Source organism: Marmota marmota, unplaced genomic scaffold, assembly GCF_001458135.2.
Source record: "Marmota marmota marmota unplaced genomic scaffold, marMar, whole genome shotgun sequence".
Taxonomy (NCBI): domain Eukaryota; kingdom Metazoa; phylum Chordata; class Mammalia; order Rodentia; family Sciuridae; genus Marmota; species Marmota marmota.
In genome coordinates, this window is record NW_026000016.1 from 127,683 (window position 1) to 145,715 (window position 18,033).

Consider the following 18,033-nt stretch of genomic DNA (forward strand, 5'->3'; position numbering starts at 1 on the left):
TAGTCAGTCTTTCCTAGCTTTTAACACTATAGTTACGTTTAACCCTTCTATAAAAGACTATGGAGCACACATGAGGATTACACTGGTGTTTTTGTTTTGATTTAATGAATGAGACTAAAATGCAACGTGGTCTTCCTCTCATTAAACCTTTGTTGAAGGCAGCATGTGACTGCAGCAGATTATCAAACGTGGGTCTCAGAATCTCAGGCAGCAACCAGAACAAAATAATCAATGGCTCTAGCTATTATCAGGAATATCAGAAGGAAAAAAAACTAATTTTGAAGCAGATCTCAGTGAACCACTCAGAAGTGGTTTTAAAAACATTCTCAAAAACATCAGAGAATGGTGGTATTTCAAAGGGAGAAAGGGCTGGCCTTTCTTGTTAAACACAAATTTTCAAAAGGTAATGATTTTGTTCATACTGCTTTCTCTGAATCCCATTAGTATTTCTTACTTCCTTTATCAAAATAATAAGGAAGTTGTCTCAAGAGTTCTTATCAAATTAAGAAGTATTAAGAAAATTAGGGTAATGTACATTTTAAATGCTTCATTTCTAATGCCTCATTTTAAATTGTGATTATTTTCACACATTTTACCTTTCACGTGATTGATTTTTTTGGTGGCATTAGGGAATACCTTCTGACCAAAATCCTGGTTACTTAGTTAAATCCATACGTAGGCCATCTATTTCCATATTCCTAGCAAATTATAAGGAAAAGTAAATTTAATGTCTCTTGTCTGTGTATTTTATTTCATATACTTTCAGAAAGATAATAATATATGAGAAGGTATATAAGTGATGCATATGGATGAATTGTGTGCCATGCCTTCTATGATTCTGATTCTGACTTTCACATTGAAGTTACTAAACTTAACAGAACTTTCTGAAATACTGGCTTTGAAAACAAAGCAATTATTCCAGAAACAGAATTTTAAGCATTTGCATTATATGTGTGGAAAATAAGATATAATATAGAACTACCATTTCCCCCAGAGATCTAAGAAAATTAAATGACTCTAAAGTATAGATTTGTCAGTCATTCAGAACAATGTGCTACTGCTTTACCACTGTTAGACTCTGTTCTCTGTTTAGCTATGTTTGCATTTAATACATTTTTTTTCTTACAAAGTTAACAGCATCTAAGTTACTTTGAAAAATAGCATATATTTGTAACAGGAAAGTTTAGAGAAAAAAGGTGTTATTTTAAAGGAAGTAACATATATTGGAATTTCTAGAAAGAAATAAAGGATACTACATCTTAGACAAAGAAGAATGATCTTGAGTTTCAAGTCAACACTCATTCCTTAATTATTTTCAAACTTTATAAACATTTTTCAAGTACTGAATTATCTGTTTAAATTATTCTATGAGTTCTCTCAAATGATATTTATTAGCACTATATGAATAGAGTACTAATAAAAAAGCATAAATGCAATCTAAAATCACTGCTGACTATATATCTGTAAAAATAAAACTGTTAACAGTCTCTCCACATCTAAGTAAACACAGTAAATTGCAAAGTTTCATTTATATGCTCCCATCATAATTTGTTTTCAAATGGAGAAACAAAATGTAAAAGGAAAAATGTGCCTCTAATTTTGATTATTTGTGTTCTTAATTTATCTTCTGCTAAGACATTTAAAAAGCTCAAAAGAAACCAAATTCCTTTGCAAAAAGCTTAGCTTGTTTAATGCCATTTGAAGTGACTTTGTTTTTCAATGTGCATGTGACTCTGTGTGTGTGTTTCTTTTGATTACAAAGGAAAAAGAACTTCAATTTTATGAAGCCAATAAAGTCTTTCATTTCAATGTTTTACTGTCTAATTTGGGGGATTTTCTGAAAACAAATTTAAATTTTAAAAAAAAGACTAAAAGAATTTTCTCACCATTCTGTCATCATTCAGGTGTTAAATGCATCTTGGTAAGATTTTATTTGCTGAATGATCCCCCTAGTGAAGTCAAAGAGAGTCAAAATAACTCATTAAAAATATGACTCCTAAAAATCTTTGGGGCTCATGAATGCTGATGAAAAGAAACCCATGAATTCACTTAAAAAATATTATTTCACCCTTCTTTTTAACCTCAAGCCCCTTTGTCATTTTAGTTGCCAGCACTCAGAATAATGATCCCCCAGCTCATAAATCTGAAGCACTAAGTATGTCCTCTTGCCACCAACAGGTTGGCATAAGAGAGGACAAGGCTGTGCAGGAGAGTCATCTCTGGGATGCAGTAAATGGCATCATGTGAACGGAAAATAATATTTATCAGCACTTGAAAGCCATATTGAAGTCTTCAGTGATTTATCCACAGACTTTCTAATGGTAAATCCTTAATACATATGGTCTGGTCCATAAAGGAAATCCATAAATAGGTGGTCTAATTCATAAAAAGAAATAATAATTCAGCCAAGTCCACTTTCAACAGCTTTTATTTTTCCATTCTTGAGGGAGTGATATTGACCACTCCATGATATAGGGCTTTAAATCAGCACCATGAAAATAGTCTTTTTATATAGAACCTAGATTCTTTCTAGACTGTATAAGTAATTCCATTGCCAGCTGTCATTTAAAACTTTCCTATAAATCTTTTACTTTATAAGTTATTTTTATTACATGTCTAAATACTTTTCTCTCATTTATATATAACCTCCTTTAGATATGTTGACTGTCTTATTGTTTTTGTAAGAAATATTTTATGTGCCTACACTAAGACACTCACCATGGGGGACAAAATAGACTGTAACTGTATCATGCCTTCAAGGTAGTGATGGAGAGTTAAAAGGCACCATAATAGAGAGTATTTAAGCTGAGTTTAGAAAGATGTCCAGGATTTTGAATATGCCAAGGGGGTGGGAGGGGGGAGAGAGAGAGAGAAAGAGAATTTGTGTATGTGTATTGGGGAAGAGATGGTAGGAAGAACAGAGTCTTTCCAGTGTCAGAAAATACATTGATTTTAGAAGGCGATGGATAAGGAAAAGCTTTGGATAAGAGCATGGAAAATAAACACATACATATAATGTATGGTCACATTTGCTTGATAAGAAATATTTTAAGAGAAATACTAAGTCTAGTGATGCTATGAAGTTGGAAAGCTTGTTCTCTGGAAAGAAGAAGAATGATGTCCCTCACAAGAGAAAGTGGGTTCTCAGAGCACCACAGATGGGACCTGGAGAGAGGCACATAGCAGTGGGAGCCTTCCCTCCCAACTTGGGACAAAATTGGTTATTAGTAAAGTAAAATCTTAGATATCACAGTGGATTGTGTTCTGTCAAAGCTTGACATTACCCCCAAAGGCCTTATTCCTCAAAATTGACCTTGTTGGGTTTTCTTAGAGATCACAAGAGAAACACTGACACAGAGATAGTAAGGTGCTTACAACATTAAGGTGCAACCTAAGTCCTACAACATGTTGGCAAACAGATGACTTTGATTGAATGATTGCCCTATCTTGACTTTGTATCACAAAAGTTGGCCTTGTGTGCCTATTGGCTGCTATTCACTGTCTTATCAAAGGTATTTATGATTGATCCTCTAACTTTTTGTGTAACTTGGGCTATTAGAATTCAAGTAAAAATTTATACTTTGCTATTTGATCCTAGAAGTCATTCAATTTGTCATTACACTAATTCCTGCCAACAAAATACTGTCAACTTGTGAATGAATATCTAGTAGCAAAAATGGAAAGCTCATTAAAATAATCTTCAAGGATTTAATTTTTCTATCGTTTTTCTTACTATTTAAAATGTTTTAAATTAGTTTTAAATTTAATTACATTGCTATTACTAGTTTTATACCAATTGCTAATTTGCATGTAAAATTGATAATTACAATTTAGTGTAAATAAAATTACATGAAAAGCTTCTTTAACAAATATGGATATGAAGTCAAGTTAAAGCTAAACAAAAGTTAATATGTCACAAACCTTTGAAAATTACAATAAAAACAATAAAAATAAGCAATTCTCTGTTAAATAACAAAAACAGATTCACAGTATTATTTATAAAATATATGATACAAACTATTAAGGGGCAAAATAAATGCTTAATTAATTTATTACTATTAATATTATATCCTTAATTACTATCTGATAACTGGTTTTTAGTTCATTCTTTCCTCATCAACATTAACCTGTAGCTGTTAAATGCAATTTCAATTTTTTTGAAATTATATTGGATATGATGGAGAATAATCTAGATAAACAGATTCTAATACTAGAAGATAAGCTAGGACAGAAAACAAACACTCTAACCAGAACAAAATAGAGTTTTGAGAGGATGGATAACCTAAATATCCTGAGTTGGCTAACATACAGTGACCACATCTACTGAAATATCACACTACGTCTTACAAATATGTATAATAACTAATTGTCAACTAAAAAATTTAAGAAAGAAAACAAATATTACTGCAGAAGCTGATGGATATAAAATGTACCTTTCCTCTTTTAACATGTGTGAAACAGGTCTGTGGATTAATTAATATTTTTGAGAAGGAAATCTCACTTTTAGGATTTCAGAGCCCCTGGAGAACTTTGATGAACAGTCATATCTTGGCTCCCAGGTATCAGAATGTTTTACATTCTAAGGTCAGGGGTTGATTGTAATTGTTAAGATCCTAGATATTGGGGAAAGAATTGACTTTTATTCCTGATTATACAATTTTATGTGACCTGGACTTCAATTTCATGGTTGGCAAAGTTGGGGGAAAAAAACTGTCTCCCTTGAAAGTTGATTTTGAAGATTAAATGAGTTAACATGGGCAAAGAGATAGCACATTCTATGGAGAAATGAGTCAGTAAGTACAAATTGGTGCCCGAGTAGTTGTAGCACAGGTGAAAGTAGAAATAAAGAAAGCAATAGTAGTGAGAATATGATTTCCTAGAACTAACCATATGATTTTAACCTCTTAGCAGAATATTTTCTTTTTGACAAAAGAGACTTCGTGGTAAGAAGGCTTCAGAGTTCTGCTTGGTAGCAGGGAAGGCTCTGTGAAAGAACATGGGAAAATAATTTTAAAATATATATAAACCAGGGCATTGTGATCTCATGGTGACTTATTTAAACTCTGCGTACTTTATATCGGACATGAATGTAGCCTGAAATGCAAAGGTTACCTTTTTATCTATTCATTTGGTCAAGTTTAATACTATTCTACATCCCAAACTATGCAGATCAGATTGTTAAGGTACAGAAACAATTCTTAAAAGGATAATTAAATCTGGCACTAAAAATTTAGTTTAGTTGATACACAGTCCAAAATCCATGTTGCTCTTTGAAAAACTGATTTTTTTCCCATGCAGATATCATCTACAATCTTTTTTTTAAAATAATGAATCCAATGCCAATAATTTGCCTGAAATAACATTAGATATTCAGTAGGTTGAAGGAAATCAAAAAAAAAGGGGGGTAAAGGATTTTTTAAAAAATATCTCCAATGTACTCTAATGGTTACCCACACATATTATTAACAACTAGTTGTAGACTTCACATAGGGGTTGTAGTAAGCATGAATGGAGGTAGGTATTTGAGGGCTGATGCATAGAGAGCTCTTATCTTTAAGTCATAGATCCTTGTGTCCAACTAAGACTCACTGTTTGCTACATTTAGGATAAAGTTTTCCCAGCATGAACACAGTCTTCTAAGTAAGCAATGGAAACTAGCCTGTTGTTTAATCAGTTGACCATTTCCACGGTCCTCTTAACAAAATCTGTACAGTCATCCCTCAGTATCCACAGGGGATTGGTTCTAAGAATATCAAAATCCATGGATACTCAAGTCTCTTGTATAAAATGGAGGAGTATTTGCATATTAGTAAGTTCATCCTTTCACATACCTTAAATCATCTCTAACAATGTACATACTATGGAATTCATTGTTATACCATATTGCTTAGGGAATAATGACCCCAAAAAGTGTGTATACAGTTTAGTATAGATGCAATTTTATTTTAATGTTTTGATCCATGGTTGCTTTAATCCATAGATACAAACACATGAATAGGGAGACTATATTTCCATCTTGAATATGACAATGATTAGATGAAATTTCCAGGAAGTCAATTTAGAGCCCTAAATTAGAAGGCAGAAAATTCGTATTCATATCCTAATTTTTCTTAAAATAAACGTGCATGGAGGTAAGAAATATAACCTCTTACTCTTACTTCCATCTTCTGTAAAATGAATAGCTCAGATTAAATTTATTTTGAGGAAACCAACCCCACCAGCTCTAAAATGTTCTGTAACACTAAGCAAGATAAAACAATGAACTAATTTAATTATGGCCTTTCAGCATAACTAGGTTGCTCTATCAGGAGAGCTCTCCTGAAATACATTATTTTTTTTCCACTTCTGGCTTGAATATATTATGTGCTCTATCATGACTACATAATGGATAGTCCTGAATGCTTTCAATTAAATATATTTAAATTCCCCAAAGCATGCAGTCATCTTGATTAAAATATCAACTGTTTATTACAGATGGAGTACTTCCAAAGGAGGCTAATATTCCTCAGATAGCAGGTGTTCCTGTATTTTATTCAAATGGCTAGCTGAAAAGATGCAAAGATCTTTTGTTTCTTGATGAGGCTAGATAGACTTTTAACTAAAAAAAAATAAACTGTCAAACACAAAGCAAATTTTAAAATTCATCAAAAATTCTTTCAGTATGCTCACATCTGCATGTTATCTATCTGTCTTTAATTAACCCCATCAGAAATCAGGTAACTAGAAAAATAAGTAAAATGATGGGAATAAGATTAAATATATTTCTAAACCAAGTTAACTTTTATGCTGTGGAACCTTTCTTCTATTTCAAAATACCTGTTTTATTTTTGTTTTAAATTTTCAGTGGTCTGAAAAGTAATGCATTTAAATTGAATGAGAAATTTAATACCGAATGTGAATGAGTTCAAACGTGGGTAAAAATAAAAACTGTTATCAAAAGTGAACATAGTTATATTAAAAATAAATTCTTCCTGAATCCAGAAAAGGCTGTTGTCTACTTATTCCAGATAAACAACATTTAAACGTCATCCACTGAGAGACAGAAACCAAACTGATTGTGTGGCATTTCAATCTTAATTTCAGAACACTTAAGTTAAAGTCCTAGCTCACACACTTACTTCTGAATTTAGACTTACTACTGAACCTTGATTAGCCTCACTTAGCTGACCCACAAAATGAAAAATAAAAGATTATCACCACTTCCCATCGACTCCCATTCATAAAAGATTTGGGTTGGCACAAGCAGCTAGTGAGGAAAAACTAACCTGTTTAACTCTCTGATGTCATAAAACCCTAACTGTATTTTAAAAATTTGTTCTTACTCTTGAAAACATTTCAAAGTACCATATTATTTTTCCCATTTATAACTAAAGCAAACATCAAAGGAAAGAAAAACAATATCAGTTTCTCCATACAAATATTACATTGTTTCAATTGCATCTCTTTAATAAAAAGTATCTGTCATTTGATTGACAGCAAGAAATACAGGAGGAAAAATATAAAATATACAACCTGTAAAATAGTGTTGCTCTTCACTATAAGTTCTCTAAAAAAAATGGCTTTTTGGTTCTGAGGTTTCCCTGATTCACTCATTATTACTAGAATAGTTTAAGTATCATATCTCTCCATTCTAAGAATAATATTTATTTTATTTTTCTAGAGAATTATTGCAGGCACTACCCATATGTCTCAGTAAAATACAATCTCCATTTCATTGTTAGAGTGAGTGTGGACTTGGGTATGGAGGTGGGGAAGTAAGCATGTGAGTTTTGTGTGTACACAAACCTAGATTCAAATTCCCACCCTGTAACTAACAGAGTGAGTCATCAGGTGCTTTGGTCATTTCTGGGAGATTCCATTAGTCCTTTATTAAAATGGGACTCACATTAACTCAGATGGTTGCGCCAAGAGTGAAATGAAACAATATTGGTCTGATGTTCAATAAATGGTATCTGCTACTATATATAATTATTGTGATCTGTCATCAAGACCATCCCATATTTACTATGCTACCATTAAATTGTTGTTCAACTGTTGCATGCCTTTATGTCCACTTGCATGAATATATATAAGATTTTTGATTACAGATTCTTCAAATCAGACTGAAGACCATGCATATAATACATCATAGCTATTCTATGACAGGCAACTCTTAACAAGGGCCTCTGGAAGGCACCATCTTGTTGCTTCATTGAGCAAAGACCTGAGAAGGACAGGCAAAGACTAAAACTTCAGTGGCTGTGCTCTCAGGATTTTGCAATTCATTTGTTTAAATAGAATGAGTTACCAACCACTGAGCTGTAATCATTCCCAGAGCAGTGGGGAATGCTTTGAAAATGAAAGATCATGGCAGTAGGCAAAAGGTGGTCAAGGAAGATTTTGCAAAAGGCTAAATGTTCCAGACTCTGCTGGACTTGGTGTGGGGGTAACACAGAAAGGGACCATCCTGATAAGCAGAGAACATTGAGTCAGAGGGACCATACCCATAAACTGGAAATATGTTCAAAGATGAAGGGTAAAGCAGAATTCCTGCCCCTGTTGGATTTGTCCTATGGATAAGATACTTTCAAACTCAAGAGCAAGGTAAAATCCAATATGGTTCCACACAGAGAGAAGCCTTTGTAATGATGATTAAAAATAGGTATCATGTTACTAAAATAAAATGATTTTCCTAAAACTCATGGATATAAATTCAATACATGTTATGGAAGATTTTTGTCCTTCACAATCCATGTGATTATATGACTGTAAACATAACTGATTGATTGATTTTGCTGTGCTGAGGATAAAAACCAGGACTTTGTCTATGCTAGGCAAGCACTCTATCATGGAGTCACACCCGAGCTCCAAAATATGCATATATGTTGAAAATAAGCATATGTTCTTTCGTTTGTGTTGAAAAACATACTTGAATCTTCACAGGAATCAGTCAAAGGAAACCTAGGAGTTCTACATGCCTTGATATTAATATATCAAAATGGCTTAATTTCTATATTTTATAATAATATAAAGTTTGTTCCTAAATTATAAGACTGTTGAAAAGTAAATATGAAGGAAGCAAATGATAAAAGCAAATTCCACAGAGCACTACCAAATCCCCACACAGTGCATGCCACGTAATCAAGTATCACATTTAGAAGAAAGCTGATGAAATTCTCCTGGGAGAATGTGAAGTTTTATGTTTCAGTAAGTTTCCATATTGAAGCCATAAGAATAAGTTGCTGTGGTTTTTTGCTGTGTGTGTCTTACTTGGCTGGCTTTTCTGCATAGCTCTAGAAGAGCCCTAAGTTATAAAGTCAGTTCAGGTTTCAATAAAACATGAACTATGCAGCTGTGAGCTATTTAGATAAATGAACAGACATGATTCTTTGGCACTTGGGTCAGGCCACTGCCATCAGTGCTGGGGCACTTCACCTTAATCTCATGTGTGATAAAATAGCAGTAGCCACTATAGTATGTTTTAAAATAAGGTTTGTTGCAATTCCAACTAGATTCTTGAAATAAACGCACAGGCCCACACACCTGGATTTTGTTGCTGTTTTAACTTGTTAAAGAGTAAAGGTATTTGAACCAGGTCTCATTAATATTAATATTGACTGTTATTTTGTTCCCCGAACACTGTCACTTTGTTATACTAAATTAAAGCTCTGACGGAAACATCCAATTAATCCTCAGTAAGAAAATGCATTAGTGTGTCACAGTTAATAAGCAGTTCAATGTAATCATACCTTGATTATTCTGAGCCGTTCAGTCCTTTGCACTGTGGGCTTAGAACCGGAATGGCTATTATTAGTTCCCTTAATGATTACTCATGGAGGAGAAAAAAAAAATGGATAGTTGCTCTCCTATCAGATAGACAAATAATCTTTTTTTTTTTTTTTTAAAAAAAAGATAGGGAAGGAAACTTAATAGAAAGAAGTAGGTTAATTATTAGCACAAAGGGAATCTCTGGGATTCACAAGGCATGATGATGAACTCAAAGCTGGCTCCCATGCCCCAGTCTACCAAACCGCAGAGCATGTGGGTCACAGGAGTAGCTTTTGGAGATGAAAGGATGCTTATTTCCTCCCTCAGACTACGTGCTGCCTTCAGGAACCTCACCAAACTCAGAGGCTTCTCCAGTCGAGATCCTACCTTAATGAGAACCTGAATGGACCCCGTGGCTTTTGCAGATATGAAATACCAGAAGCTCATGGTGCAGGCAGAGCTGGATTCTTGCCACACGGCACTCTTGAAGTGGGCTTTGTCACCCCGAAGGCCCACTGGAGTAGCCTCCAGATACATGAAGTGCCCTAGAAACAAGGATGGGATTCACATAGGACAGAAATAACAATGAGGGGATTATTTTAGTTTCTCCATCTTAGTTAGGGTTTTTAATTACATTTCATAAGATCTGAGCTGCCAATAGCATTTCCATTTGAAACAGAGAATAAATCTAATGGCCTTGTCCCTAGCTCACTGACAGGACAATTTTCAACTGTCTGTGCTTTTAGTGCAGTGCCTCACAGTATGCAGATTAACTGATCTGACAGGATATTTATGCCATCAGATCAACAAGACAGTTATAGAAATCGTTTAATGGACTCCTTCAGCTATCCAGTTATTATAAAACAATGCCACAGTTCCCTGTGAAATCTAAATAAGGGAATATCATGTGCTTTCAAATATTCGGTCACTTGATGAGTATGTAAATAAAATACTGAGAATTTTGATATGCAACATGAGAGGAAAGGGATTAAATTCATTCTTATATATTAAACAAAATTTCATGTATGGAGGGCTGAGTGTTTGGGATTTAGGTCTTCTATGCCCTGATTTGGTAAGCCTGGCTTAGTTGATTTTTTAAAACAGACCTATGGAATACCAATATTTAAACATCTTTTCACAATTTTGTGGCACCCCCTAGTTTGGGATTTGGCTCATGTTGTTTGCTCCTTGAGCAACAAGACTGAGATTTATTTTAAAAATAATCCACACCCAACATTCTTAACATATGTGGCTTTGTAGTTACATTTTCACAGTCTCTCCACAGGTTGCATAGACCTTTCCCCTTATATATATCATCTCATGTGATCTGCACGACCTTTGCTAGCTACACAGTGACAAATTCATGACCTCCAAATGAAGACTCTGAGATTCTGAAAACTAAGTGACTTGCTGATGATCAAATGAGTGTCAGAATTCAGGGTTATTTACGACAAGTGCCTGTCATTTAGGAATCTGATGATAGCCTGGCTTATTACCTAACTATCTATCAAAACAGTGACTGATATTAGATTTTGGCTACTCACTGTTGTGGGTTGAATCATAACCCCCACCCCATTACTGAAGCCCTAACCCTAGTCCTCATAAATGGAAATGGGATCTTTGCTGCTGATGAAGTAAAGATGAGGCTATCAGGGTAGACCCTAATCCAATATGATTGCATCATAATAACAAGAGGGAATTGGGGCAGAGAAAACACATGCATCAAATGAAAACACAGAAGCAACCATCATTTACAAGCAAGGAACACCTGAAGCTGTCAGAGCCAAGGAGAGAGGTATGGAGGAAATGATTCTCCCTGAGAACCTTCAGAAGGAAACAACTCTGCCAACAGCTTGATCTCGGGCTTCCAGCTCTCAGCAATGTGAGACAATAAATGCCTCTTGTTTAAGACACCCAGTTTCATGGCCATTCCCTATTCTACAGTGGCCACAGGAAACAAAAACACTGTGTTTGGCTGACTTGCAAGTGTCACTGAGGTTGTCTCTCCAGCTGCTCTCAGGGAAGGCAGGAGATGGACCTTGTGGATATGATCAACCGAATCACCTACCATTTTCATTTCCAAGTGTGTGGTCTTTGGGAGGTCGTCGGAGGCTTTGATGAGAGCCAATCCCCAAAACCCAATCAAAGTTTTCAGCCAGGGAGTTCTGCCAGCCACACCAGCCTCTCTCAAAAGTACAAGAGCCACCACATTCATTCTCATCAGTATTATCTCCACAGTCATCGGCAAAATCACAGCTTTGCTCTGCTCTGTAGCATTTGCCATTCTGACATTCCCGATAGCCATGTGGGCAGTAACCTAAAAAGAGAAAGATGAAAAAAGAGTAATGGAATATCCCAGACACATTCAAGTGAGGTACAAGACAGAGTAGATTCATTATAATATATGAATATGGTGTTTTTAAGAATTCAAGGTACCTGACCCCTCTCTCTCTCTCTTCTAATCTGCTTCAGAGTTCTGGCCTAAAGATTACTCACAAGGATCATTTACAAGTGAAAAAGTTTTTACTTTATCGATCCAGGAAAATACCCCAAGACTCCCAAAGCTGCATTTAAAAATATTAATTATATCTGAAAGTCAAAGTGAAACCTTCCATTTTTTACCCTGAAACAAAATCTTTAAGGTGCTAAAGAGCTCATGCATCATGGGGAATTTGGAAGTACATTCTAGCATCCATTCACTTCAATATTTCTCGGAAGCCAAACGTATACAAGATACGTCCTCAGAAGCATCACCATGAATATATGGCTAATGCATGACTTCCAAAAATTTTTTCTTTAAAATGCATATTTATTGGTCAGTTGTTTGGAATTTTAGAAGCAATTTCCCTGCAAAGCAACACCAGCCATAGATATCTCTTCACAAAAACATAACAGAAAAAATAATGCCTTTGAAGACTGAGTTTGAACTCTAGGGCTAATATTTATTAGTTACGTGACTTGGTTCATACTGGTACTTGATGAACTTTAGTTTCCTTGTCTAATAAGAGAGACAGACGGAAAGAGAGAAGCAAAATCCTAGAGAAGTTGAGCTAACTAAAGAGACTACCAGCTATGAGATCAGTGCCTAGAATGATGCCTAGACCGTACATAGTAGGTGATAAATAAATGAGTGAAATAAAGTGCTTTGGAAGTGAGAGAGCACTTCAACATGGATTTTCAAGGTTTTGTGATTATACTGTTCTAATATTTCACTAGAACATAACCATGATGAAGAGCAACATTTCAGAAGGAAAGGTTCAGAAACTTTTCCAACTTGAGATTTTAGCTACACATTTGATCTCTGTAAGCACAGAATCAGAAATGATCTTCCTGTTTTCCCCACCAGGCAGGGAGAGGAGCTGATAATACCACTCCTTGATTTACTTCTAAAGTGGTGGCTCCCAGGACTAGAGGCAAGTTGCCTGGTGATTGACAGCTGGTGTGGTTCAGAGGTGGTGAGTAATGTTTCAGGGGTTTATTTTAAGATGGTCTGGGAAGTTCTCTGGTAAAACCTCCGCTATAATTTGGATCTGAAATCTCCTCTAGAGGCTCATGCTTTGGAGGCTTGTTCCCAGGATGGTGCTATTGGAAGGTGGTGGAAACTCTCAGAGTCAAGATCCAGTGGGAGGTCCTTATGTCACAGGAGGTATGACTTTAATAGAGACAGTAGAACTTTGGTCCCTCCCTCCACCTCCCTTCCTCCCTTCCTCCCTTCCTCCCTTCCTCCCTTCCTTCCTCTTTCCCATCATGAAGTGAGTACTTTTCCTACACCACTCCATTCTGCTATGAGATACTACCTCACCATAGGCCTTAAAGCAAAGAGACCAATCAATCATGGACTGAAACCTCTAAAACTACGAGACAAAATAAACCTTTCCTCTTTATAAGTTGGTTATCTAAGGTATTTGTTGTAGTCATAGAAAGCTGACTAACACAATCTCATATAGAAGTTCTTCTGTCCTGAATCAGCCTCAAATTTTCAACAACAGATGGTCAAGAGGAAAGAAGTAGAAGAGTAGTGGAGTTTCTTGTAGAAACTGCTGGGAAGAAAATGTGTTCTAAGGTTTGTACTCCATGTATTTCCTAGACTGCTTATTAATAGCATGATTAAATGGTCTTTCCTCTTGCAAATCTTTGAAAATAAGTTTCATCTATGCATTCTGTATCTAACAAAACTTTTTCTGTCTGGGTTAATTGCTAATATTATCCTTTTAGCAGCATAGGATTAAACTTTTTATTTAGATGCATGGTTCATTTTAGTAGATTGAAGGTAAGACAAAAAGACTTCCAATGCTTCAATTACACTCTTGACTTAGAATCTAACATTAAAGCCTTTTCAGCCTACACAGAAATGGAAGTCATTTACATCAACTCTCTCATTTGTAAATGAGAAAACTCAGGATTTTATAAGCTAAATGACTCCTGGATTTTTCCAAAGTAGAATTGTGACTGAGAACCAGGTCTCTTATCTTCTGACTTGATATTCAAATTCATTGGTTTAAAAAAAGGTTTAAAGGTGGGGTTGGCCACCAGTTGCATCATTTCTAAAGAAACTGTTGAGAGCTTGAAAAATTACTAGATCATTTAATTTTATACAAGTTGGCATTTTTATTGATTCTGTCAATTTCAATTTGTTTAAAGATACAAAACAAAACTGACTCTTATGATGCTTTTCTCTAAAGTGACTGAATTAAGCCACAACACAGTTCTTCCAAAATCAAAAAGAAAAAAATTTAGACATGTTTTTAAAAGAAATATATCATGAATTCTGACATAAGACACACAAGTCAATACACCTAATATCTAAGGATAGTAATAAAGTTTTACACTTTAAGAGCAAACATAGTAAAACATATAATAATTTAAATACTACACAAATCTAAATTTGAATACAGTCTCTACATTAATAAAAAAATCAAATCACTTCTGTCATAAAATAACAGACAATAATGATTTGTTTTGGGTAGATGCCAAAGGAAATTATCAAGTTAAATTTTTACCTGTTTACAAATTATTTTCATGCCTTTGCTTTGTTAAAGAGAGAGAGAGACACACACACACACACACAGAGGGGCCAATTAAAAGTAGGGCATCTATCTTTAAGTGATTCTGTTATTAAAATTCTTATGAAGTTATGCAGCTTTGATTTTTTTAGTGATATATTGCTTATGTTAGGTAGGGACCATGTTGATAGGAAATTTCAGTTTGTAAAAGAGAACAAATCATAAAATATATAATTTGTTCTCTTTTACAAACTGAAATGTATATCAATGTATATCTTAAAATCATCTGAAACAACAGACTTAATCTAAACACTGATTCCTCCTCCCCAAACTTTCACATTCTTCGCCATCTCTGGGAATGGCAACTTTATATTCTGAGCTACTTAGAGAAAAATAATCTTGTAAGGAACACTGTGCAGAAATGAAGCTTGTTTTTGTTGTTGTTGTTGTTTATTTTTTACTTTTTATTTTTATTTTTCTGATGTTTGACTTGACTGCTGACAGGCTCTAAGTTTTACCCTTTTTCTCCCTCTTTGTGCCTCGGGTCTGGGAAACCAGATTAGAATTTCTAAGAGCAGCATGTTCAAACCCATTAACCCCCCAGCAATACAGAGAAACTTTCACCCCAGTCTACCCCACTATAAAACCCTTAGCCAGCTCCTCTTCCATCTCAGCTCAAGTTATTTTGGGGCATGTTTGATAATAATCTTACTCTCCCCTAAAGTCCCATTTTAAAATATTTCAAGATTTCTGGGTGTGTATATGATGTCATCAGTTTCAATATCCAACCAAATTTTGGATGTGAGTTCAGTTCACATCTGTTGATGACCTCAAAGCCCTAGGAAATAAAGTTATCATATGTAAACTTTTAAAATCTCAACGTTACATGTAATCTTTAGCAAATTCTGTCAATTGTCAACCCTACCATTAGAATATATCTACTGCTATATTTTCGTCAAAGCCACTATTTTTTTTGTATAATTCTATTACCTTGCTTTCCTAGCTGATCTCTGTGCCCTTAACCTCATGCCCTGTGGCCCATTATCTGTTCATGGATAGGCAGAACTAACATCATCAAAATGGCGATATTACCAAAAGTTCTCTATAGGTTTAATGCAATGCCAATCAAAATCCCAACGGCATTTCTTGTAGAAATGGAGAAAGCAATCATGAAATTCATATGGAAAAACAAACGACCCAGAATAGCAAAAACAATGCTAAGCAGGAAGTGTGAATCAGGCGGTATAGTGATACCAGACTTCAAACTATACTACAGAGCAATAGTAACAAAAACAGCATGGTACTGGTACCAAAACAGGCGGGTGGACCAATGGTACAGAATAGAGGACACAGAAACCAATCCACAAAACTACAACTACCTTATATTTGATAAAGGGGCTAAAAGCATGCAATGGAGGAAGGATAGCATCTTCAACAAATGGTACTGGGAAAACTGGAAATCCATATGCAACAAAATGAAACTGAATCCCTTTCTCTCGCCATGCACAAAAGTTAATTCAAAATGGATCAAGGAGCTTGATATCAAATCAGAGACACGCCGTCTGATAGAAGAAAAAGTTGNTGGGGGAGGGGTACCCATGTCCAAAATTAAGAAAATGCAAAAAAATAAAAATAGCTTTATGATAAAAATGTTTGAAGAGCTGGCATCCAGGGGAGCTTACTGGCCCAGGAAAAGACAGAAAACCATACTAAATAATGAGGTAACTTCTGTTTCCAGCTGTGAGGGAGTAAGATGGTATGAAATCATCCTCCAGGCAAAAGCAACTGGAACCTGGGGCAAAATACATTAAACAATTGTTTTCCAACAATGAACAACAGGAAGCGCAGGACTGTGATCCCCCAGAGAAAGGACACAAAACCAGAGCCTATCATCACCCCAGGCATTTGCTTAGAGGCACTTTCCAGATTGAAGATCTAAAAGAGAAAGCCAAGCATAAAACAGTTTTTAGCAAATAGAGGAAACAGAGACTGGAACAGCTGGAATTTACAAGGCAGGGTGGTAGAGAAAAAGGAGCTGTGTAGAGGAAGAGATCCAGAGATGTGCTCAAGCCTTTGGCTGCATTCCAATTGCAGGTGTGTAGGGCAGAGTTCCCAAAGGAAGAAAAAGAATAATTTCCAAGAGAATAATAACTAGGAGTTGTGAGCTAAAATGTTTCTGGTGTTCACAGAAAGCCAGACCTCTTTGAGTTTCTTCCAGCCACCATGAATAGTCCTTCATAAATACACAGGACGTTCAATAGTAACTCTAGAAATAATACATGCTAATAGTGGGTCCAAGTAGCTCTAGAATGAAATATTCTTTAGATATGGATTGGAAAACTGCAATGCCAAGGTCACATTCAGCCCATCACTTGTTTAAGTAAATAGAATTTTATTAAGACCGAGTCATGCACACAGCAGAGGTTTACATATTAGAGTATGGCTACTTTTTAGATTGGGCAGAGCTGAACAGTTGCAACCAAGATTATGCAACCTGTAAGAAAACAAATCACTCTGGAAATTTACAGAAAAAGATATTTCCTGATTTCTATTCTAAACCTACCCTGAAAAAAAAAAGGATTAAAAACAAATTTCAAAAGGACAAAACAGAACTGTAAGCAAGTTAAATGCCTTCCAAGACAAATTTCATCATGTTTGAAATAATGTACCAAACTGCAGGACTCAGCAACACAGAATTCAAAATCTGTGAAATATCAGGAAATATGATCTATAACCAGGAGAAAAAATAGCTAATAGAAGCAAATGTAGATATGACAGGGATTCGGCGGGGTGGTGAGGTTGGGAGATGTTGGTCAAAAGAATAGATTCAGATCTATAGTACATTGTGATGACTGTAGTTAATATACTGTATGCTTGAAAATCATTAAGAACAGAATATTTCCAGTGTTCTCACTATAAAACATGATATGTATGTGAGGTAATGCACATGTTAACAGATTCAATTCAGCCATTCTACAATGTATACATATTTTAAACGGCTATAAATGATAAATATATACATTTATTTTCAGTTAAAATGAAGAAAAAAGAATATAAATGTGATAGAGCTAAAAGAATTACCAAAAAACTTAATACAGCTATTATAAATAAGCTCAATGTATTAATTTACAATTCCACAAAATCTACAAAAAGCTCCTAGTACTAAGTGCAGCAAGTCTATATATCGTCACCATACAGCAATTAATTATTTATGAATGCAAGCAATAAACTAGAATCTGAAATTTAGAAAACAAAAAGTTTTTAAAATAGCATACCAAAATAT

The 18,033-nt window shown here is 34.9% G+C and overlaps 1 protein-coding gene across 1 annotated transcript in view; it reads right to left on the reverse strand.

The window, feature by feature from the left end:
- The window catches only part of Malrd1 (MAM and LDL receptor class A domain containing 1), a 503,883-nt gene that overhangs the window by 127,442 nt on the left and 358,408 nt on the right, over nt 1–18,033 (reverse strand). The window contains exons 27-28 of the mRNA XM_015483277.2: nt 11,816–12,064; nt 10,135–10,292 (exon numbers count right to left, since the gene is read on the reverse strand). Coding sequence (XP_015338763.2) covers nt 10,135–10,292; nt 11,816–12,064 — 407 coding nt within the window. The remainder of the gene's footprint in view (nt 1–10,134; nt 10,293–11,815; nt 12,065–18,033) is intronic.